General features: G+C 46.0%; 1 protein-coding gene across 1 annotated transcript in view; it reads left to right on the top strand.

Annotated features, from left to right (window-relative positions):
• Positions 1 to 24,451, top strand: part of ADGRG4 (adhesion G protein-coupled receptor G4) — a 43,234-nt gene extending 18,783 nt beyond the window's left edge. The window contains exons 11-17 of the mRNA XM_084813271.1: positions 5,439 to 5,560; positions 7,645 to 7,913; positions 10,859 to 10,955; positions 15,053 to 15,342; positions 19,629 to 19,727; positions 20,111 to 20,278; positions 24,264 to 24,451. Of these exons, the coding sequence (XP_084669397.1) occupies positions 5,439 to 5,560; positions 7,645 to 7,913; positions 10,859 to 10,955; positions 15,053 to 15,342; positions 19,629 to 19,727; positions 20,111 to 20,278; positions 24,264 to 24,451 (1,233 nt within the window). The remainder of the gene's footprint in view (positions 1 to 5,438; positions 5,561 to 7,644; positions 7,914 to 10,858; positions 10,956 to 15,052; positions 15,343 to 19,628; positions 19,728 to 20,110; positions 20,279 to 24,263) is intronic.
• The last annotated feature ends 944 nt before the right edge of the window (positions 24,452 to 25,395 follow it).

The following is a 25,395-nucleotide window of genomic DNA, read 5'->3' on the forward strand; positions in this document are numbered from 1 at the left end:
TGCAAAGATTTTAATTAATTAATTAATTTATTTATTTATTGCATTTATACCCCGCCTTTTTTTCCTCTTGCAAGGAACCCAAGGCGGCTTACATTATCTTCCTCCTCTCCATTTTATCCTCACAACAACAACCCTGTGAGGTGGGTTGGGCTGAGAATCTGTGACTGGCCCAAAGTCACGCAGTGAGCTTCCATGGCCAAGTGGGGACTAGAACCCGGATCTCCCAGCTCCTAGTCCAACACTCTTGCCACTACACCACGCTGGCTCTTTAAATACTGTAACAGATTTTTAAAAGAAACTGAAAGACTACAATGCCTGGGAAAATAAGAAGGTCTTCATCGGTTGCCGAAAAGAGTACAATGCTGAGGCCAGGTGAGCCTCTCTGGGAAGCTCATTCCAAAACTGTGGTGCCACAACAGAAAAGGCCCCCTTCTTACTCAGGGATGTTGGAGGAATCCGGTTAGGGTGTAGACCTTGGTGAGTTTTTGCTGGCTAGGCCTGCCCAGATTCCAGATCATGCATCTGTGAGCAGGCCTGACCCAACCAGCGTGAGTCAGGCCAGCTTCCGCCACCAGCCAACCCTTCGCGCCTCCTTGCCAATGCATGACGAGAGTGTGAAGGGTTGACAGGTGGTGGGGCAGGAATCCTACACCGCCTGCCAACCTCTCATGTTCTCTTCATAAGGAGAGCGTGAGGGGTTGGCAGGCAGCGATGAGGAATCCTGCGAGCCGCCATTCTGCTTGAAAATAGCGGGGATATACATTACAGAAACTGCAATTTTGGGGCAAAATGCCAGCCATAAATAGTGACATATCTGCAAACCTACACCCGTAAGTGGTCGAATTAGACCATTTATGCCTGCAATTTTGTGCAAATGGCGCTATATAATTTTATATATTATAATATATATATTACTCACGATTTCCGTAATAGTTATACCTCCAATTTTTGCACAAAACAGCAACTCAAGGAGGAAAAAAAGCTGTCAGGTCTCACTGGGCGTCTGTAGACCTGCTAGCGGTTCACCCCATGTGGTCATCAGGGTTGGGCAGCCAGCATGCCATCTGCGAGCAGGATGTGGGGGAGTTCGCCCATCCCTAAGCCTAAATCACGTGCAACTGAACCATCCCCCCATCCACAGAGTATACTAAAAGACAATAGGCAAACAGTCCTGCTTGCCCATTCTGTCTGCCTGGGCTAGGTAGCCTGTGCTGAGGCCCCGGTTCCTGCATGAGGAGCCAGGTCTCCCCAACCCTAACACTAACCTGGGCCTTAATCCTAACCCTTCCGTACAAAGGAAACATCCCCCCATCCCCCCAGTATAGACAAAGACAATAGGCATGCCATCCTGGTTGCCCACTCAGCCTGTCTGGCCAGGACAGGCTTTACCGAGGCCCTGGTTCTTGTCTGGAGAGCTGGGTCTTCCCAACCCTAACCCCAACCTGAGGCTTAGCCCTAACCCTCCCGTGCAACAGAAACATCCCGCCATGCACCCAGTATGGTCAAAGGCAGTAGGCAAGCCGTCCTGATTGCCCACTGAGCCTGTATGGCCAAGATAGGCTTTAATGAGGCAATGGTTCCTGCATGAGGTTTGGGGGCAGAGGCCGGCGAGGTTTCACCAGTGTGCCCCCCCCCCCGTTTCAACTTGCTCATCTGCAAGCTGAAACTCCGTGACCAGTGTGAGCCGGGCGAGCTCGTGGGCTTCTGCCACCTGCCACCCCCTTGCTCCTCCTTGCCGATGCAGAAGGAGGGCATGCACAAAATGGCGGTCATTAACGGCTGCCATTTTGCACAAGTTGTGATTTCCATAATATTCATACCTGTGATCGTTGTGCAAAATGGCGGCTCGCGGGGAAAAACTGCCACGAGCTCTTGCTGGGCGCCTGCGGACTCCCTGGCCACTTGCCCAACATACTCACCTGGGTCGGGCAGCTGGCTGGAGTCTGGTGAGCAGGCTGTGGGGTTGTTGGCCTATCATTATTTTTTGTAGTCACCCACCTCACTTCCTCTAGCGGGGGCTCCCAGAGTAGGACTGCTGGGGGTGATCTTACTGTCCAGGCAGGCATATACAGGAAGAGACAATCCTTCAGGTAACCTCAAGCCGTTTAGGGCTTTGAATAGCAGCACTTTGAATCAGGCTCAGATGTGGACTGGCATCCCGTGCAGCTGGAAAAGTCCTGGTGCAATATGATCCTGTTGGCCAGTCCCCATTAACAATCTCGCTGGCCTGTTTTGGACCAGCTGAAGTTTTCCAGACCATTTCCAAAGGCAGCCCCACATATTATACATTGCAGTAATCCAGCTGAGAGTTACCAGGGCATGGATAACTGTAGCTAGGCTATCTCTGTCCAGATACGGACGTAGTTGGTATATCTGCCTATGGTGATAAAAGGTACTTCTTGCCACCGAGTTCACCTGTGAGTCCAAGTTGTACTTCTTTTAAAGTCTCGCCTCCGACCTCAGCTAGGAAGCTGAAATCCACCTGTGGGTTCAGCACCTTTAGCCTGCTAGAATTGGTACAGCGCAGCCTTCCCAAACCTGGTGGCCTCTGGATGTGTTGGAGTACTGCTCCCCATCATCCCCAGCGTCAGGTGCGCCCTAGCAGCCTCCTTCAGTACACTCCAATAGCCAACTCAAGACACAGATGAAAAGATTCTTTTTAAAGGCTTTAATCCTTGTACAACTTAATGACTCTATCAGATGCTAATCACCAGCGACTAAGCAATGAACAGTGGAGTAGCCTATGCTCCGGGTAGGCAGTTGGTCCCCATTTGAAGGAGAATCACTTGAAGACCCTGAACTTATGGGCTAGGGAGAGATCCTCCCTCTTTCCCTTGGTTCCACGGGACGTGGCCATTGCTTGTGCACCAAATGGGCGCTACGCTTCCTTTCCGTGCCCTCCATCGCTTGTCACTCCCTGCGTCTACGTCGAGCGTCTAGCAAGCCCCCCTCCCGCACTCCTTCACTGCCCGGGTCACTATCTATCTCAGGAGTGCCGGCAGGAGGAATCTCTGCCAGCTGCTGTGCTTGTGAGGGATGAGCTGGCTCCTCTCCCACGGATTGCTGATCCTCCTCAGAATCAGAACTGCTCTGGGGTTCTATCGGCTCAGTTTCCACCCTGACACCCAGACAGCCAATGGCCATGCTGTCTGGGGATGATGGGAAGTATAGTCTAACACAACTGGAGGGGACAAGGTTGGGGAAGGCTGGTCGAGTGGCTAAGAGGCCCCCTGGTTCAAGTCTCAACCCACAGACTTGAAATTATTGGGTGGTGTGAGGAAGAGTAACATTATTTCTTAGTGTGGTATCCAGTGCAGGTTGGTGGCTCCGATGTCAGTGGGGCAGTGAGTCCGCTCTGGGTTTCAGTCAGAACCCCCTCTGCACCTTGGAGAGCTCCTTTAGAGTTCTGACTGAAACCTGGAGTGGATTCACTGCCCACTAACATTGGAGCCAACAGCCTCCACTGGTGGTATCTCTATGTTTTGTCCCATGGAGTATACAGCAGTGTCAGGGGGCAATTTCAATTTCAGCTAAGAAAATGCCACAGGCAAAACTCCCCGTCCCCCACTGCCATGGGCCCAATCCAAATTGCACCTGCTCCCGTTGGAGCTGCATGATCAGGAGTGGCTGGATCTGTGTGCAGCGCCTCTGTGTGGCGAACCTTTGAACTGGAGGTGGCAGCTTCTCAACTGAGGTGCCCTCAGGCCCTGGACGGACTCTGCCCACCGAGGCCAGCCGCTGGATCCTCCTGCACAGGGAGCAGTATAAAAGGGCTCCGCTTGAGCCTTGCTTGAGCAACACGGTCTTCCTGGGCTCTTGTGTCTTGTTGAAGCTCTTTGTTTGTCCTTTGGTCCTGATTTTGGCCAGTCCCACCAGCCGCTGGCTCACCTCCAGGGCCGGCCTTAGAGGTGGGCAAGTTGGGTGGTCAGCCAGGGTGCCTAGCTGAGCGGGGGGCACCAAGCTGAGCTCAGTAGCTGTGTTTTTTGAATGCACTGTCTGCAGTGAGCCAGGGTGGCAAAAACCAAGTGTCTGTAACCTTTTTTCAAGGTTCTAGAGGTTGTTTGGGTACTAACGACAAAAATGTTCTTCCTTCAGTTAGCTGTAAAGTTTGTTTCTTTTTCAGTTTCCACTTTGGTGTCATTTGTGCTAAGCGAAAATCAGTGGAACGCAGCTTTACTTTGAGGCAACGTTACCGAGCACTTAGCACTTCAAAGACTGTAAACACTATAAGAACTACATAAATAATAATAAAATAAAAAAGGCATAGGAATGGTGTGAGGCCAGGCCTTAAGGGAGGAATCCTTCCTTCCTGAGTAGTGGAGAAGGCCAGCAGCAGGCCACAGCCAGAAGACCTGTGAGATTGAGCCCCAAGAAGCACATAGGTTCCACATGGACCTATGGTTTGACTGGAGTCCACCAGGAGAAGAGCCTTCATTGTGGTGGCCCCCTTTCTTTGGAACTCCCTGCCCCTGGAGGTCAGGCAGGCACCAACACTGTGTTGTTTCTGGCACTTCCTGAAAACAACACGGTTCCAGGAGGCATTCCTTAATTGACCAGTCATGGTTTCTATTGGCATTCTGTTTTTTTTAAAGCATGATTTTATGTGGTGTTTTAATCTATTTTTTGTGTCCACCGCTCCGAAATCTGTTGTAGATATGGGGCGGTATACAAGTATTGAAAATAAATAAATAGATAAGAAGCAGAAAGAAGCTCTGGCAGAAGGGGTTTTGCATATGGAGGGGGTACTCAGGAGAAGCACAACCCCACCCCTTATTCCCATGTAAGACAAAATGAAGCACATCAAACCCAGGGCACGGAGGAGCTGCAGGCAAGACTTCTCAGACGTAGTCCGTGCATGCAAGAATTCTCACATGTGGTCCCCAGCTTTGTACATATGTGCATGGATCCTTGTAGGGGGCAGCATCAGGGCGCTCAACATCACAGCTTCACCAGGCCCCATCAGCCTGTTGGGTGGCCATGCAAAGCTGAGACTCCTGCCCGTGGCACAACACTCCCTGATGTGCATTTAGTATATTTTTAAAAAGTGCAAGAGTCTCCCCCATAATTAAAAAAAAAAATCCCTACAGGTGTGAAACAGGCATGTATATAACCTGTTACTGATATTCCAAAATCTGCAGTTCTGGCCGTAATGTGAATGGAGCAGAACCTGAAGGGTGTTGGAATAAATGGAATGGAACAAAGGTGATTGGCTCATCCTGAGCTTTAGGCCCTGTGGGAGTCTTGCCTTACATCCAAAATATTACAGGGGAAACTTGGGTGGGGTGAGGTGCGGGGAAAGAGGGGTCTGAGGATTCATGATCCCCCCCCTGCCCCCCAAAACATTTAGGCTTTAATTGTTGGTGCCAAAACAAAAGTCATGTTGCCTGTCTCTGAGCGAACTCTAATTAGAGGCTGTTTGCTTTCATGCTGGCTATTAGGACTTCTCTCGGACACCGATCAATGGTGCAGATGATCAGATTTTAACTTTGATCTCCTATGTGGGATGTGGCCTTTCCTCCATTTTCCTGGGCTTGGCTCTAGTGGTGTATCTCTCCATCGAGTGAGTATGGTTGCCTTCCAACGTGTTGCTTTCTGTGCACCAGGGGTCAGCAGAAGGTAGATCTGGATCTACTGGTAGATCTCTGGATGATTTGCAATAGATCTGTAGGGATTTCTGACTCCGCTTAACACTAGAAGTAACCAATGAACTCTCCCCTCCCCCACCCCAAATTATACTGCTGAAATGAAGAAAGCTTGGGGTGAAAATTAGGAATGGATTTTTGTGTGAAAGGGCTGTGGGATTCATGCAGTTTTTGGTATTCAAAACAAATTCCTGCACTCCGAATTCTAACTCTTTTGCACCAGGCTCTGTTGGGCAGATTGTGGGGGTTTACACAAGCCTGAATTCTGCCCAGTCCTGCTGTATAGCAACATTATTTATTTAGATTTCATATCTATTCTCACCTGCCCCTCCCCAATAAATTATGTCTACATGAGAGCCTCTTTGTTAAAGTTCTATTTGGGCCAAATCACACCTTATGTAAATCACACTTTTAAAAAAGGCAGGCTTCAAGATGCATCTTCTATTTCTAGGAAAAAGCAGCCACAGGGCTCCGATCCAGGGTGACGGACCCAATGTGGCTTGGAGTTACTTGTTTCTTGCTGAAAATCCTTCTCCACCCCAACTGCAATTTGCACTGGAATATGCGGCTTGGAAGAGGCCTTAAAGCAGCCTTTCCCAACCTGGTGCCTTCCAGATGTGTCAGACAACAACTCCTATCACTCACAGACTCTGGCCAGGGATGATGGGAATTGTAGTCCAACAAAGCTGGAGAGAGCTGGACTGGGGAAGGCTGCCATAAAGAGATAGCTTCTTGGCAATGGCCTTTTTGCCTTTCCAGGGTGAACAAGAGATGGCCAGATAATAGCAGGTACATCAAATACACACCAAATCTCAACATTTCTTTTCCTGACAAATGAAATGTGTTGGCAATTTTTTAAAAAATATTACCTTCATTATATTTGTCATAGCTGCTGGAGCCCTGATAAAGTTGTTTTAGGGTGGCCAGGTGTCCTACTTTGCAGAGGACAGTTCTGTGTTTGAAGGGCTGTCCAGGCCAAGTGCAGTTTGAAGGTAAAGAACCCTAATTAGGGAGAGCAGCAGGGGCCTTGAAGCTGCCCATCAATTATTAGCACAGACTGAGCAAGCACACAGCTCACCTGTTTGGTCTTCCCCACTATGGTAAGATGTCTTGTATGTCTATTTAAATTATAGCTATTATTTCTCAATTTTCATCTATGCACATGTCAGGATCCCCCTTATGGCCTGGACCCCCTGAGCAACCCCTTAAGGATCTCTTGCCTCCTTAAGAGTCCTACCTTCCTTCTTTTAAACTTCCCCTTCCCAGTAACGTGGGGTTTAGGCTGTAGGCATGGGGTGAGTGACAGTCTAGACACAGGGTTTAACCACAACAGTTTATTGGGATACTAAAGCAAGCAAATCACAACTAAAGGTATTTATCCAATATTGCTGAGTGATACAAAAGGCATTAAGAGAAAATAAAAGATGCAAAACGCAAGTGTCTTTACCCTAGTTGTCCTTAGACTTCTCCAGGCTGCTTCTCCCTGCTCCCTCTTCAGGCTCTGGTCTCCCTAACTCTGCTCTTACTGGCTCTCTCGCTCTCTTTATATACCCTCTTCCCTCAAAACCGAAAATACTGTTTCAAACCTGAAGAAATGAAACTTAACTGGGAAAATGAAACTACTCCTCTCAGGGATACCCCTCCCAACAAAAACCCCGGGCCTGTAGGCCTGACCTTTCTCTTGCCCTTGCTTCTGTAGGCCTCAGACCTTCACAACATATAAATTAGCACATGCAAATGTTATGCAAATTGGTGCCCTCTTTTTTGATGATGCATTTCCTTTTTTTTGGCAATGTGTACGAGGCCACTCTAAGAGGTTCTGAAGGCCAGATCTGGTTCACAGGCCACTGGTTGACAATCCCTGGCCCTTTAAGCTTCTAGAGTTGCTGGCCACCCAGTTCCAGAGCCTTAAACCTAGTAATGACTTATGCTCAAGAAACAAAAGCTGCATTGCAGGTGCGGGAAGTGAGATTGTGTCCTTCCTTCTACCTTTCTATTCCAGGAAGCTCCGTGGGGACTACCCTGCCAGAATCCTCATCAACCTCTGTTTTGCGTTGCTTCTGCTGAACCTCACATTCCTGATGAACACCTGGCTGGCCTCGTTCCACAAGCGTGGCCTGTGCATCACCGTTGCTGTGGTCCTCCATTACTTTCTGCTGGCGGCCTTCACCTGGATGGGCCTGGAAGCCATCCACATGTACTACGCCCTTGTCAAGGTGTTCAACACATATATTCCCAACTACATGCTTAAGTTTGCCATTGCTGGCTGGGGTAAGTATAGAAGATTGGGCCTGCCACTGGTACTTTTGTGTCCGACTGTGTCCAGCACAGTGGAGGCTGGTGGCTGAATATATGGCTCAGATATTGTAGAGCTGGAAGAAGTGCAGAAAAGGGCAACTAAAATGATCAAGGGGTTAGAGTGTCTCCCCTATGAGGGAAGGTTAGAACAGCTGGGATTATGTAGCTTGGAAAAAGGAGGGTAAGTGGAGACTTGATAGAGGTGTACAAAATTATGCATGGTGTGGAGAATGTGGGCAGGGAGACATTTCTCTCCCTCTCTCAAAATACTAGAACCCGAGGTCATCTTTGAAGCTGATTGGTGGGAGATTCAGGACAGATAAAAGGAAGTATTTCTTCACACACCACAGAGTTAAACTATGGAATTCACTATCACAGGATGTAGTGATGGCCACCAGTTTGGATGGCTTTAAAAGGGGACTGGACAAATTAATGGAGGAAAAGGCTATCAATAGCTACTAGTTCTGATGGCTATGTGCTACCTCCAGTACCAGAGGCAGTGAGCCTATGTTGCTGAAGAACATGGGAAGGGGGGTGTTGTTGCACACGTGTCCTGCTTGTGGGTTCCTGGTCGACAGCTGGTTGGTCACTGTGTGAACAGAATGCTGGACTAGATGGACCCTGGGTCTGATCCAGCAGGGCTCTTCTGATGTGCTTATGTTATGTTGTCCAGTTTTGGAGGGGCGGTGATTCCATTCTGGGGCTTAGTTAGAACCAGTCAGAGCTCTAAAGGCTCTATCCAAGGTGCTGAAACCTATCCCCAAAATGGGTTCAGCACCTTGGATGGCACCTTTGGAGCTCTGGCTGGTTCTGACTAAGACCCAGAATGGAATTGGGCCCTCCCTCCGAAATGGGAGCCGCCAGCCCCCTCTGGTCTAGCACCAAAGCAGGGAGAATTGTCAGCTCAGAATCGAGTTACAGTCCTTGGACCTGCAGATTGCACACGTCCATGTACGGTGGGTTTGGATGGTCTAATGCAGGGGCGTTGAACCTCTTTCAGCCCAAGGGCTGAATATGCCATTTCAGAGAAGCTGTCAGGGGCTGCATTCCAGTGATGGGCAAGGCCGAAGACAAAAGTGGTCTGGGCCAAAATGCCAGCCCATTTTAGCTTGAAGCTCTTACTGCCAGTAGCTCAGCCTTAGGAGAGGCATTTCAGGATTTCACAATGGGGGGAAAAACAACACAAAAGCTGGGAAACCACTACTGCTAGTCGTGGGAAAGGGGGCCTGGCTTTCTGGGGAACTCCCCCCGGTGGGTCAGATTTGCTTCCCAGGCCTGTTTGCCAAAACAGCCCCGTGTGGTGCAGAGTGGTAGGCGGCAGTAATGCAACCAAAACTCTCCCCACGACTTGGGTTTGATCCCAGCGGAAGCTGGGTCTTGAGTAGCCGGCTCAGGTCGACTCAGCCCTCCATCCTTCCGAGGTTGGTAAAATGAGTACTCACCTTGCTAGGGGAAAGTTAGTCACGACTGGGGAAGGCCTTGGCAAACCACCCCACTATACCAGTCTGCCAGGAAAACGCTGAGGAAAAACGGCATCCCTCTAGGGGTCAGTAATGACTCGGTGCTTGCACAAGAGGAACCTTTCCTTTCCTTTCCTTTCCTTTCCTTTCCTTTCCTTTCCTTTCCTTTCCTTTCCTTTCCTTTCCTTTCCTTTCCTTTCCTTCCTGAGGTTTGCCACCTGTGGCCTAATGCAGTGGTTTTCAGATTGTGTTCTGAGAAGCTCTGGGGTTCTCTGAAGATCAGCAGCCTCGATGAGGAGAGCAGGAGCACTTTCTCAGAAAGGCAGCTTGTGTACCACCTGCTGACCTTCCCAAATTCCCAGAAGTGAGCACACAAATGCACGGAGGAGGCTTGGTCTATCTATAGCTGTTCATCATGATAGCACTGTTGAGCCCCTAAGTTCAGAGGCAGTCTACCTTTGGATTCTAGTCGCTACTTCCTTCTAGGCGGCTGCTGCCTTCAAGTTTTGCTTGTGGGGTTTCCAGTAGGGTGGCCACTTACACATTGCCAAAAAAGAGGAACTGCATCAGCCCAAAAGATGACGGAAGAGGACGCCAATTACATATGCCTAACATTTTCAGATGTAAGTGTATATGTATAGGAGCAAATTTAGAAATAATAACTATAATTTGAATAGAAATACAAGAGATCTCACCGCAGTGGAGAAGACTGACTAGATGACCTGTGTGCCTGCTCAGTCTGCTGTCCCAGTGGTGTTGATGGGCAATTTTGAGGCTCCTGCTCTCCTTTCTTATGGTCCTTTATCTTTAAATTGGACTTGGACTGGACAGCTCTCCAAAACAGGGGACTGTCCTCCGTAAAATAGGATGCCCGGCCACTCTAGTTCCTATCGGGGCATTTGTTTGGCCTACTGAATCACGATGGGAGACGCAAAGCTTTTGATCTACAGCACAGGCAAGCAACCTGGTGCCCTCCAAATGTTTTGGATTACACCTCCCATAATCCTCAAACATTGCCCACATTGGGGCTTATGGGAGTGGTAGTCCAAAATATCTGGAAAGCACCAAAATATCTGGAGAGCACCTTCCCCACTCTCTGGGAAAGGCAAATCTAGAGGCTGTCTGTCTGTCTGTCTGTCTGTCTGTCAAAACACACCGGCAGGTGCTGGTGAAAGGGGAAAGCGAGCAAACCACACAGCAAAACTCCTTGTACCCACTTCTGTTTCCAGTGATGTGGGTCTGCAGCTGAAGTATGCAGGAGCCAGACTTCGAAATGTAGGATGATCAACAGCGGTGTATTGATTTCAGTGGGCTTTCTCACTGTTTGTATGCTGGAGCAAGCTGGTCCTTCCCTGCCTGAGGAGGACTCTTGCTTTCCTCTGTCAGCCACAATTACATCTATGCTCGTCTTTTTCCTTTTAAGTTAATACGTTTGTTTTCTCCTCTGTGTGCTGTTAGGAGTTCCAGTGGTTGTCGTTGCTATTGACCTCATCATAAGCCCAAATATCTATGGGACTGGATTTGTTTCTAAAAGCACCAGCCCACTGACGCTTTTGTAAGTCTCTTGTTTTGATAAACTTCATACCTGAAATTACAAATAAAGTGGGAGGCAGGAAGCTTTTTATTACAACACCCGTCTTGAATCAGCTTCACTGGCTCCCAGTTTGTTTCCAAGCCCAGTTCAAGGGGCTGGTTGTTACTTATAAACCCTTAAATATTTCTTACTTAAAAACTCCTGTGAACCTTGCCTGTCATTTGCAATTATCATCAGAGGCCCTGTTATATAGAATCATAGAATAGTAGGGTTGGAAGGGGCCTACAAGGCCATCGAGTCCAACCCCCTGCTCAATGCAGGAATCCAAGTCAGAGCATCCCTGACAGATGGCTGTCCAGCCTCGTCCTAAACGCCTCCAGTATGGGAGAGCCCACCACCTCCCTAGGGAATTGGTTCCATTGTTGTATTGCTCTAACAGGCAGGAAGTTTTTCCTGATGTTCAGCCGGAATCTGGCTTCCTGTAACTTGAGCCCATGATTCCGTGTCCTGCACTCTGGGATGAACCAGAAGAGATCCTGGCCTTCCTCTCTGTGAAAACCTTTCAAGTACTTGAAGAGCGCTATCGTATCACCCCTCAGTCTTCTCTTCTCAAGGCTAAACATGCCCAGTTCTTTCAGTCTCTCTTCATAGGGCTTTGTTTCCAGTCCCCTGATCATCTTTGTTGCCCTCCTCTGAATCCTCTCCAGTTTGTCTGCATCCTTCTTAAAGTGCGGTGCCCAGAACTGGACACAGTACTCCAGATGAGGCCTAACCAGTGCTGAGTAGAGAGGAACTAGTACTTCCCGGGATTTGGAAGCTATGCTTCTATTAATGCAGCCCAAAAGAGCATTTAATAATAATAAATAAATAAATAAATAAATAAATTTGCCTTTTTTGCAGCCACATCACATTGTTGACTCATATTCAGCTTGTGATCGACAACAATTCCAAGATCCTTCTTGCTTGTAGCGTTGTTGAGCCATGTATCCCCCATCTTGTAACTGTGCATTTGGTTTCTTTTTCCTAGGTGCAGAACTTGGCACTGATCCCTATTAAATGTCATTCTGTTGTTTTCTGCCCAGCGCTCCAGTCTATCCAGATCACTTTGAATTTTGTTTCTGTCTTCCAAAGTATTAGCTATCCCACCCAATTTGGTGTCATCTGCAAATTTGATCAGCATTCCCTGCACCTTCTCCTCCAAGTCATTATTAAAAATGTTGAAGAGCACTGGGCCCAGGACTGAGCCCTGCTGTACCCCACTCGTTACTTCTCCCCAGTTTGAGAAGGTCCCATTGATAAGCAGTCTTTGAGTCCGATTCTGTAGCCAACTGTGGATCCACCGGATCGTTGTTTCATCTAGCCCACTTTGAGCTAGTTTGCTCATCAGGATATCATGGGGCTCTTTGTCGAAAGCTTTGCTGAAGTCGAGGTATATGATGTCTACAGCATTCCCACAGTCTACAAGGGAGGTTACTTGATCAAAAAATGAGATCAGATTCGTCTGGCAGTACTTGTTTTTGACAAATCCATGTTGGCTTCGAGTCATCACTGCATTGTTTTCAAGGTGCTTCCAGATGGATTGCTTTATCATCTGCTCCAGAATTTTCCAAGGGAGTGATGTCAGACTGACTGGTCTGCAGTTCCCAGGTTCCTCCTTTTTACCCTTTTTGAAGATAGGGACAACATTAGCCCTCCTCCAGTCATCTGGCACTTCCCCCATCCTCCATGATTTCTCAAAGAGAATAGACAGCGGTTCTGAGAGTCCTTCTGCCAGTTCCTTTATTACTCTAGGATGCAGTTCATCTGGCCCTGGAGATCTGAACTCATTCAAAGTAATTAGGTGTTCCTTGACCATATGTCCCACCACCAAGACAGTGTAGGTTTTATTTATTTATTTAGTAGATTTATATCCCACTTTCGAGTAAAGTCCTCAAAGTGGCCTACAATATTTATAGAACACAACAGATCAACAAGAACCACATGCTCAAAAAACAAAACTGAACAACACAAGCAACTTCACTTGAGTAGGAGCCAGGATATTCCTTCCCACAGGGCAGTTGATGTCATTTTTGTCCCTGTGGAGAGGGGCAGTCCAAATGGAATGGGCCGTGATGTTCTCTTGTCACCCTCACTCCTTCTTTATCACATGTCATTGGGCTCTTGGGACAGGGCCTTTTTGGTAGCAGCACCCCAGTTGTGGAACTCCCACCCAAGGGAAGTCAGACTAGTCCCCTCCTTGTTATGCTTTAGATGGCCAGTGGTGACTCTGTTGTTCTGTTGAGCTTTTAGTGGTTTCTAATGTTGTGTTCTGATTTTGTTGCAATTAATGCCTGTCAAGGGCTCCTTGGAGGGCTCTCTCAGTCTAATCCAGTAGCCAAGTCCAGACACAGACAAAGGGATTCTTTTCAAAGCTTTATTCTTCTTTTAAAACTTAACAACATTATAGGTAGCAACTAGATCTGAGCAGCAGCATCGCTATGCCCTAAGTTGGAACAGTTGGTCCCCATTTGAAAGGCAATTACTGGCAGACCCCTGAATATAAGGACTAGGGAGAATCCCTCCCCTTTTCCCTTGGATCCTCTGGGCGCAACCGTTCTTTGATTGCGAACCGGGCACTACGCCTCCTTTCCGCGCCCTCCATTTGGCGCCGCTCTCTGCGTCTGCGCCGCGCATCCACCAAGTCTGCTATCTGTGCTGGGTCACTCCCTGGACTGCTTTCTAAACTAGGAATGTGGGTGGGAGGAATCTCCATCAGCTGTTGGTCCTGGGAAGGAGGAGCGCACTCCTCTCCCAGGAGCGACTGCTCTACCTCAGCATCAGAACTACTCTGGGATTCTATGGGCTCAGTGCCCACCTTGACAATGCCCTGCTCCTGCTTTCATTTTATTCTTATGATGTATTCATTTTATTCCGTTTTCATTGCTGGTTTTTATCTGAATTTTGTATATTGCCTTGTGTGCACAGTGGGTGGAGGGGTGAAGTTTAATATATCAAATAAAACAAATATTATGCCAGCCTGCACTCCCCCCACTACACTCTTTTTACCTGATAAATATATGGCTCAGTCAGTTGGCTGGCTTTTCTCAAGGGAATACATTTGTCCTTTAATGAGCTTCCGCCACACATTAAAAACATGGTTGTTCAGGCAGACGTTTGGGGTGGGTTAGGGTATTTTTAGAAAAATTATGTTTTTAATGTAGAATTTTATTGTTTTAAACTATTTCTATTATTGTACATCGCCCAGAGTGGCTGGGTGACCAGCCAGATGGGCGATTAATAAACTTAATAAATAAATAAATAAACAAGCAAACAAACGCTTGAATGTGGGAAACGCAGAACCAGCCAAAACCCAGAGTTCCATCACTTTGTGATTCATAGCTATTAGGACCATAGAGCAGGGCTGAGCAACTTCCAGGGGGCTGCATTGCCCCCCCGAACCCACTGTGGGCTGCAATCTGCCCCCACTGCTGCCACCGAATTTGCCACCAAAATTGTGGCAGTGGTAACGGGAGCAAAAAGCAGTAATTTTACAAGCATGCGCTTCATTTGGAAGCAGGATTCTCTTTCTTTGATGGGTATCTCACTGAAAGTATTCAAGAGGGAGCTACAGCTGTCAGGTACCTACCTCTTGTCATTAGTTCCCATAACAAAGAAATAATCCAGCTAGCAGCCATAACTAGGGATATACAGACCGTGTAAAATCTGCTCCGTCTGTGTTTCGTGGATTGTCAGGTGCCTTTCGTTCCGTCATCCGCCCACAGTGGATGTGAAGATATTTTTTTTTTGTCACAGGGAAAAATATGGAAGTAATTATGTAAATATTTACATAAGTATTTACATAAGTATTTACATAATTTACCTCAGTACGTAACATTTAGTGTATTGTCCCTCATTCCACTCAACATTTCCTCAGCAGAATTTCTATGGATTTATATGCGTAAAATTCGGGAAAGTAAAAAAATCATCCGAAAGTCCACGGACTCTGCATGGCCTGAGGGGGTTGCTCCACAGCGGATCCCACAGGTCGGATTCTTAAAAATCCAAGCCCCTTTTAATCCATCTCAAATTTCTCCAGCATCCCTAGGCATAACAGTATGTCCCTTGTCTTTCTTCAACAGCTGCTGGATTCAGGACGACGTTGCCTTTTACGTCTCTGTGGTGGCCTATTTCTGCTTGGTGTTCCTGATGAACGTCGGCATGTTCATCACAGTCCTTCTGCAGGTTCACACCATGAAAGCAAAGAATCCGGTGCGAGTACCTAACTGGAACCATGACTTCCTTCATGACCTGAAGCGTGTGGCCAGCTTGACGTTCCTGCTCGGATTAACATGGGGTTTTGCCTTCTTTGCGTGGGGGCCAGTGAAGATTTTTTTCATGTACCTCTTTGCCATTTGCAACACCTTGCAAGGTCAGCATTGCACGAAAGTGGATAAGCACTAAGCTTAGCTGGGATCCTTCAGTGGTGTAGTGTCCCCTTTGATGGGGAAGGTGTCGTGCAAACAGACTGGGCCTGTGCTGGAAGGACAGGGGTTTCCCTGCACAGTGCTTTCAGCAGGGGTTTCCCTGCACAGTGCTTTCAGCATGATGGGATTATTTAGTGATGATGCCTCCTGTTAGGAAGGCAATGAGCAGAGAAAAATGAAAAGGCAAAGGACACCACGCCATTTTTGGGTGAAGAAAAGAAAACAGTTTTACTCACAAATATTCTTGCATATACAATGCAGGCACAGCACAGAGTTTCAAAGGAGTTTGTTCAGTCCATTTTGTGTTCCATTACACTGGCAGGCGTGAAAGAGCAAACACACGTGCTCCCAGCAATGGTGAAAGTCGGGGGGGGGAAGGGGAGGAGCAAAAGGAGGAAATCACAAGAAACCACGCTGTAGGCTATAGAGATCATGAGGCTCGCTGTGCTCAAAATTCCCATGAATTAGCTAACTGCAATACTGCCCCCTTCCAGCAACTTCCAGTATTGCCAGCACAAGGGAATCCCCGCGGTTATCTCCAATCACAGACCAGAGATAACATCAGGGATTCCTTCAGGGGCAGGGCTTGGAGGTCAAGCTCCACCTCCTGGAGGGATCCCTGAAGGCACTATGGGCCAGATGGAGAACCGATGGGGGGATTACCGATACAGGCCAGATGGGGGTGCCAAAGGTTCCCATCCCCTGCTCTTGGGGAAAAGACTGCAAGTCAGTATTTTGCATGGATGAAGTCCCAGATGTAACCCTTACATCTCCATTTAAAAGGATAAGGTAGCAAGGCTGGCATAAACAACAACAGCAAAGGAGATCGTTACCTTGTCGTGGTGCTGGAGCTTGAGCACCTCAATGACATCGTGAGCTAAACTGTGAAGGGACACCCAAGACGGGAAGGTCATGGCAGAGAGTTCAGACTAAATACGATCCCTGGGGAAGGAAACGGCAACCCACCCCAGTATTCTTGCCATGAAAACTAAATGGATCAGTACAACCAGAGATATGTCGGTATACCATCGGAAGATGGGACTCCCAGGTCGGAAGATGGTCAAAATGCTACTGGGGAGGAACAGAGGATAAGTTCAAGTAGCCCCAGATGTGATGACACAGCTAGCTCAAAGCCGAAAGGATGGCTAGCAGCCGATGGTGCTGGTGGTGAACGACGAATCCGATGTTCTAAAGATCAACACACCACAGGAACCTGGAATGTAAGATCTATGAGCCAGGGCAAATTGGATGTGGTTATTGGGGAGAAGTCAAGACTAAATATAGAAATTTTGGGTGTCAGTGAACTGAAATGGACTGGAATGGGCCACTTCACATCAAATGACCACCAGATCTACTACTGTGGACAAGAGGACCACAGAAGAAATGGAGTAGCCTTCATAATTAATAATAAAGTGGCTAAAGCAGTGCTTGGATACAATCCAAAAAATGACAGAATGATCTCAATTTGAATTCAGGATAAGCCATTTAACATCACAGTGATCCAAATATACGCCCCAACCACAGATGCTGAAGAAGCAGAAGTAGATCAGTTCTATGAGGATCTGCAGCACCTACTGGATAGTACGCCAAACAAAGATGTTATTTTCATTACAGGAGACTGGAGTGCTAAGGTGGGTAGTCAAACGACACCTGGAATTACAGGCAAGCATGGTCTGGGAGAACAAAATGAAGTGGGACACAGGCTGATAGAATTTTGCCAAGACAACTCACTGTGCATAACAAACACTCTCTTCCAACAACCTAAGAGATGACTTTATACATGGACTTCACCAGACGGTCGACACCAAAATCAGACTGACTACATCCTTTGTAGCCAAAGGTGGCAGACATCTATGCAGTCGGTAAAAACAAGACCTGGAGCTGATAGTAGTTCAGATCACGACCTTCTTATTGCACAATTTAGAATCCGACTAAAGAGAATAGGGAAGATCCACAGATCAGTTAGATATGAGCTCACTAATATTCCTCATGAATATGCAGTGGAGGTGAAGAATAGATTTAAGGGACTAGATTTAGTAGATAGGGTCCCAGAAGAACTATGGGCAGAAGTTCGCAACATTGTTCAGGAGGCAGCAACGTCCCAAAGAAAAAGAAAACCAAGAAGGCAAGATGGCTGTCTGCTGAGACACTGGAAGCAGCCCAAGAAAGAAGGAAAGCAAAAGGCAACAGTGATAGGGGGAGATATGCCCAATTAAATGCAAAATTCCAGAGGTTAGCCAGAAGAGATAAGGAATTATTTTTAAACAAGCAATGCACGGAAGCGGAAGAAGATAATAGAATAGGAAGGACAAGAGACCTCTTCCAGAAAATTAGAAACATCGGAGGTAAATTCCAGGCAAAAATGGGTATGATCAAAAACAAAGATGGCAAGGACCTAACAGAAGCAGAATAGATCAAGAAAAGGTGGCAAGAATATACGGAAGATCTGTATAGGAAGGATAATACTATCGAGGATAGATTTGACGGTGTGGTCAGTGAGCTAGAGCCAGACATCCTGAAGAGTGAGGTTGAATGGGCCTTAAGAAGCATTGCTAATAACAAGGCAGCAGGAGATGACGGTATCCCAGCTGAACTGTTTAAAATCTTGCAAGATGATGCTGTCAAGGTGATGCATGCCATATGCCAGCAAAATTGGAAAACACAAGAATGGCCAACAGATTGGAAAAAATCAACCTATATCCCCATACCAAAAAAGGGAAGCACCAAAGAATGTTCAAGCTATCGAACAGTGGCACTTATTTCACATGCCAGTAAGGTAATGCTCAAGATCTTGCAAGGTAGACTCCAGCAATTCATGGAACGAGAATTGCCAGATGTACAAGCTGGGTTTAGAAAAGGCAGAGGAACTAGAGACCAAATTGCCAATATCCGCTGGATAATGGAGAAAGCCAGGGAGTTTCAGAAAAACATCTATTTCTGTTTTATTGACTATTCTAAAGCCTTTGACTGTGTGGATCATAACAAATTGTGGCAAGTTCTTGGTGGTATGGGGATACCAAGTCATCTTGTCTGCCTCCTGAGGAATCTGTATAACGACCAACTAGCAACGGTAAGAACAGACTACGGAACAACGGACTGGTTTAAGATTGGGAAAGGAGTACGGCAGGGTTGTATACTCTCACCCTACCTATTCAACCTGTGTGCAGAACACATCATGCGACGTGCTGGGCTTGATGAAGCCAAGGCTGGAGTTAAAATCACTGGAAGAAACATTAACAATCTCAGATATGCAGATGATACCACCTTGATGGCTGAAAGCGAGGAGGAGCTGAGGAACCTTATGACGAAGGTGAAAGAAGAAAGTGCACAAGCTGGGTTGCAGTTAAACCTAAGAAAACCCAAGATTATGGCAACAAGCTTAATTGATAACTGGCAAATAGAGGGAGAAAACGTGGAAGCAGTGACAGACGTTGTCTTTCTAGGTGCAAAGATTACTGCAGATGCTGACTGCAGCCAGGAAATCAGAAGACGTTTACTTCTTGGGAGGACAGCAATGACAAATCTTGATAAAATAGTTAAGAGCAGAGACATCACACTGACAACAAAGGTCCACACAGTTAATGCAATGGTATTCCCCGTAGTAACCTATGGCTGCGAGAGCTGGACCATAAGGAAGGCTGAGCGAAGGAAGACAGATGCTTTTGAACTGTGGCGCTGGAGGAAAATTCTGAGAGTGCCTTGGACTGCAAGAAGATCAAACCAGTCCATACTCCAGGAAATAAAGCCAGACTGCTTGCTTGAGGGAAGGATATTAAAGGCAAAGCTGAAGTTCTTTGGCCACGTAATGAGAAGACAGGATACCCTGGAGAAGATGCTGATGCTAGGGAAAGTGGAGGGCAAAAGGAAGAGGGGCTGACCAAGGGCAAGATGGATGGATGATATTCTGGAGGTGACGGGCTTGACCTTGGGGGAGCTGGGGGTGGCGACGGTTGACAGGAAGCTCTGGCGTGGGCTGGTCCATGAAGTCACGAAGAGTCGGAAGCGACTGACCGAATAAACAACAAGCAAGGCTGGGAAGTATCTTTCACACTCCTCCAAAGCCTGACTCAGTATATAACAGCCTCATGTGCCATGATGTGCACCATATGTGCACCATATCTTTGTCAGTGATGATGTCAGAATCTTGGCTGGGGTGGGGAGGAAATGTAGAATTCAAATGCAGAAATGTAGCATCCAAAGAATGTTGACTCTGCTTCCCTTTGTGCTTCAGGCTTCTTCATTTTTGTGTTCCACTGTCTCATGAAGGAGAATGTGAGGAAGCAATGCCAAATCCACTTCTGTTGCGGGAGGTTTCGTCTCAGCTATTCTCGTAAGATGCCGATTTGTTTTTTTGTTTCAAAGTCCCCCCCTGTCCTTCTTCCCTCCTCTGTCTGATGGATTCACACAAGGCCTGGGATGAAAGTCTCAAGGTGCATTGGGTAGGTTCATATGAAACTAGGAAGTTGTTCAGATACCCTGGTCCCAAGTTGTATAGGGCCTTATGGGTGTTATGATATATATTGTGAAGCTAATGCATTCAGAGCAATCTCAAATAGTCAATTCCTCCCCTTGGTAGCATAACATTTGGGAGCAATGATACAGCACAGTAGGTGTTATTCCATTTCAGAAAACAGGCATTCTAGATTAGTCACTCCTATTTTATACTTTTATTTACGTATATCCCCCACTATCTACCCTCCCATCTGATTTCAGACTGGAAGAGTTCTGCCACAACTCTGGGGTATCCTCACCCACGAAACCTTGAGTGGAAACCATCATCCCATTCTTTGAGGTCGCTGAGGTCTTGTGCGACCAGCTCTACATCAAACAGCTCAGGAGGTTTAGCAAGAAGAGCTAGTCCAGGCATCGGAGTTAAAACTGGTGAGTAGGGGTAAAAAATATACTCACTGGATTTGAGGCCTGGGTTACCCATGCAGCAGAATGAGGTGGTAGAGTCCTGAAGTGGCAACATGGATTGTGGTGCATCCCGTTTTTTGAATGGACTATACCACTTCAAACTTCAGGTGGTACATCATATTTTTTAATGCTTCCCTATGTAAAGAACTCCCCCAAAGTTAAAAAAAAAAAAAAACTAGCACAAAAAGAAGACTTAAAACAAAAGTTTTGTTTTAATCTGCAGAGAGTTTTTGCAGGGAGATGGCACACCCAAAAGTGGTATCTCGGCTTTGCAGTCTGAACTGGCATGCTCCAATCTACCACCTCAGGATTCTATCATCTCATTTTGGTGCATCTGTAATCCAGGCCTGAGAAACTTTTAAAATGGAATGAGTTGGCACCAGCACCTGTCTAAGAGCTATACATTCAGCAAAATCACGTAGATTCTTGGATTCTTTTTGCTATACATTCAGCAAGATCACATAGATTCATAGATTCTTGTACCTCTTCAGCTTGGAAGGGGTGGGGAGTGCTACATTTTATATTTTTCTAATATAAAACTATAGTTTACTAAATTCTGCAGACTGAAGTATTAGCATATTGAAAAGAGAGAGAAAAATAACATTATGATTAATATATTAATATTTATTAATTATATAAACATATTTCCAAAATATTTCTGATATAATTTTAAATCATGTGAATGTTTGGGCATTACCTTGCATGTTTATTGTTTCAAGGGAAAATCATAAGGAAATCAAACCCAATAAGAAAGGACCGACTACCAGCTCAGGGTGTGTGATGTTAAGAGGGTAAAGGGATATATATTTCACAAACGCCTTACAAATTCATATAACATATTTTATAAACACTGCAATTAAACAGAAACAGCTTGATAGAGACTCTTGAAAAAAATCAACATAGAATTCTTCATGTGTGTGATGAATAATCAAAAGTGTTTCCACCAAAATCTGTTTCCTTCAGTGGTCAAGTAAAGTAAAACATCCCAATTCACATATAAATATATGAAAAAATAGTCCCCCACCTCTTGACCAAAAGTGCCAAATATTATGAAACGATAATGGGATCATCTGCAAAATAAATATAATTTAATGGTTAAGAATGGTTAAAAAAGGGCATTTAAGATTTAACTAGGCCAATGAAGAAGACCAATTTTAGCCAAAACATTTTTGCTTGCTTAAGACTCACTATTACGGTGTTTGCTTTATTTGTTGTGGTTATAAAATTTGTTACACAAACTTGTAAGGTGTTTGTGATATGTATATTTCTTTACCTCTTTAACATCACACAAGATCACCTTGGCAGGTGGATTTTTATCATGCCAAAACATAATGAAGCATAGTCCATTTTTCAACAAACCAGTGTCCTGCTTGTCTTTGTTGCTTAACTTGACAATGTTAGTTGGTGTAATAATATTCATGACATCCCATATTTTCACTAACCATTCTATCATTCATGGGTGTTCTCCTTCAATTCCTATTGCAGCCATCCTGGCTGTTAAGGAGAGGCATTCCTAAATCACCTGAAACAACAGTGGGTTTTTTGTTTTGTTTTAAAGTAAAGTAGCAGAATAAAACCAATACTGGATCTTGTGACAGCTCATATAACTAATTTAAGTAACCCAGGATTGATTTCCAAATTTTACTCTTGCAACACTTCCAATAAATATGAAATGGATTTGATCAAGTACAGCCAGATCTCCAACAGATATTCCTCACTGTTGTATGTATTCTTTTCAACCTAGATGGAGTGAGGTACCATAGCCCAATGACAGAACATCTGCATTGCATCCAGAAGGTCCCGGGTTCAATCCTAGGCAGCATCTCCAAGCAGGGCTGGAAAAACTCCTGCCTGAAATCTTGGAGGGCCACTGCTGCCTGTCAGTGTTGCCAGTATTGAGCTAGATGGGCCAATGGGCTGATTCAGTATAAGACAGCTTCCTATCTAAACATGATCCAAACAGTTTCTTAACTTATTAAAAAATGGTCTCCGTCCACACAAAACCTGACCATATGCAAGGAATTCCATGTCTTTTTTAACCAATCTGCCGGCCATCACAGGCCTTTAATATTCTACTGTTTACTGACTAATTTAATTAACATCCTACCAAGAATGTAGGTTTAGATGAAAGGCTCATCAAGCTGGTTTAGATGAAAGGCCCATCAAGTCAGTTGTCTCTCAGTGGCCAACCGGAGGCGTCCAGGAGACCCCAACACAATGCAAGATGTTAGTAGCCTTCTCCCACTGTAGCTCCCCCAGCAACTATTATCTAAAGGTAGAGTGCCTGTAGACCTGGAGGTGCCATCTAGCCATCATGGCCAATAGCCATTGATAGACCTCCTTCTCCATGAATAGCCATGAATCCAGTCCCATTTTAAAGCCATCTAAGTTGGCAGTCATCACTACATCCTGTGACAGTGAATTCCTTACATTATGTTCAAACAGAATGTTGGCTGTGCCCACCATCGGAATGTGGCCACTGAGAGCTTCTCTGAAATTGAATTTGGTCCTCAGGCTGATAGAATTACCTGACCTCATAGTGGAGGCTGATGGCTACGATGTCAGTGGGGTGGTGAATCTGCTCCGGGCTTCAGTCAGAACTCTAAAGGAGTTGGAAAGCTCCTTTAGAGTTCTGTCTTGGTTCTGACTGAAACCCAGAACGGATTCACTGCCCCACTGACATTGGAGCCACCAGCCTCCACTACCACCCTGCATTATATTATAATATTCTCTTATGTTAAATCATTAATTCTGCCAGAAGATAAAGAAATGCTTATTCACCTTCTCACTGCAGCTAGGATAACTATCCATCAAAGTTGGAAATAAAAAGGTCTATTCATAAAAGAGTGGCTATTAATCATCTGCAGTGTAATGTACTGTATATAGTCAAGTTTTAAAACAATACTTTATCAGGTCTAGAGAAGGTCGACAATTAAGAAGTTTATAGAAAAAATGAGTATTTTTTATAATGCAGTGGAATATGCTGGTACAAGACTCAGTATCAACCTTTACCATGCTGTACATTTAATTTAATGTAATTTAAAAGGCTGTACATTTATAGCAAATCTATTGCTTATGTATTTGTTGGTTGGTTTTTGGAATGACTGAACTAATTCATAGGAGTTTTTCTTTATTAGTATAGGATAATTTGTTAAATTTGAAGGGTGCTTGCTTTATTACTTTACTTTAATAAAGTAACTTTATTAAATAAAGTTACTTTATTAATATGAAATAAAAGTTAAAAAGAATTCCACACACAGAGAAAAATAGAATGCTGGGAAAAGGGCTAGACCAGAAATTTTCTCTTTGAAGTCCTAGCTTTTTAGCTGACATTCCCCACCCTCTATGAGAAAGTATATCCAGTGACTGAAAATGACTCCCCATGTAACTTCTAGGCCACGTTTGCTGCAGCCTCAGCTGTGCATCCTTGACTGACCAGATGATCAAGCTTCCTCGTGTGAGAAGAACGTCATGTATGGGTGTCGAGCTGCAGTGACCTCAGAAAACCAGGTTTTTGCATTGAGGGCATGTCTGGTTCTTTGCGACCCTCTGGAAGACTGCTGTGTTCTTGTGGCCCTGACAAATCAACATCCACCTATGGATCTTTCGCAAAACTCAGTTGTCAGTTTTCTCAGAATAATCACTCAGAATTGGGACAATGCAATTAAACAAATTAGAGCTTCAGTGGCAGGTTCAGAAAAGTAACAGTTGAACAGGCAAGCGCTTGGCCAACCATGCCTGCACAACTCGTGACCCACCAGAGGCCCAAGAACACTCTCCCCCGGTTTTTTCCTGCCTAACTGGGAATGGAAAAAAAGTAGGAGTGGGGCTGAAGCATCTGTCCAGCCATGTTACAGGGCTGGTGGGCTACACCCACCGTGGGGTGGGGAGTCCAAACGGTGGGAGGCTTGCTGTGAGCCTCATGTCATAAGATCTTCTTGTGCTTCAGAGAAGACTGTGGCTTTGTCATGGGCCAAGATTCAAAGGCCCTGGTATCAGAAGAGGGGGTCTGATGACACAGGGAAAGCTGGGCTCAGGGACCACCGCAGGAAGGAGACTCTGAAGCCACTGCTGCACCAGAGACTCCCATGGGAGGGCAGCCCCGGGGCCAGCAAGGCCTCCATTCACTGTGCCTGAAAAAGTAGGGGCCCCTGCATCTCTGACTCAGATAATTCATTACCAGAACTGCTGGGAGCTCAGAAGGGTGCTTCTTCACCACAGCAGCATGTCCAGGAACAATAGGAGGCTTCCCAGCGCTATCAGAGCATTTACCTTCAGAACAGGGCATGGCCTCTTTAAGCCTAAGTAGTTTCCCTCTGAAGCAGCATTGCTGGAGGCAGCCATCTTGCGACAGGACTACCTGAGTTTGCATCTGGTCCCGGACTGTTGCTGGAGCAGCGCTCTCCAACTTCTGCTTTCCAGTTTGCCCTGCATCACATGACCAGCTCCACCCTGAGCTGTGCATGGTCCTGGACATGTGTCGCCTCCTGGACTCTTGCTGCACCTGGCCAGAATGCCCCTGCAGGCTCCAGCTGGGAACAGGACTCACTTGAGCAACAGGAATTCAGGGGTCAGAGAAAGGGATTCCACAGAGCCTTGAGAGCTGTGGCATATTGGGAGCAAGATATGCACCGATTAGTGCCACGTGACGCCATGGCTGAAGACCCGTGTTGGCCGACTCGATGATCTCAGATTCAGTTGTCTACAAAACCACCAGTGAACATATCACTTATAAGCTTTGATTGCTTCACAAATGCAATGAAAATAATAAATATGTATTTCCTGCTCTAAATGATGGATAAGGATAACATTTATTTATTAAGGCTTTTTTTAAAGTCACAACTTTCTTTCTAAAGACTCAAGGCAGTGCATATGGTTCCACTCCATTTTTATCCTTGCAGCAACCCTGTGAGGTAGGTTAGACTGAGAGATGATGACTGGCCAAGGTCACCCAGCAAGCTTTATTCCTGTTAGTATTTAAAGGTAGTGTGTGTGTGTGTGTGTGTGTGTGTGTTCCCCTTATGACCTGGACCCCCAGAGCAACTCCTTAAGGATCTCTTGCCTCCTTAATAGCCCCAGCT

The sequence above is a fragment of the Heloderma suspectum genome, chromosome 9 (genome assembly GCF_057233095.1).
Source record: "Heloderma suspectum isolate Gila_16-S chromosome 9, 16-S_ref, whole genome shotgun sequence".
Lineage (NCBI taxonomy): Eukaryota > Metazoa > Chordata > Lepidosauria > Squamata > Helodermatidae > Heloderma > Heloderma suspectum.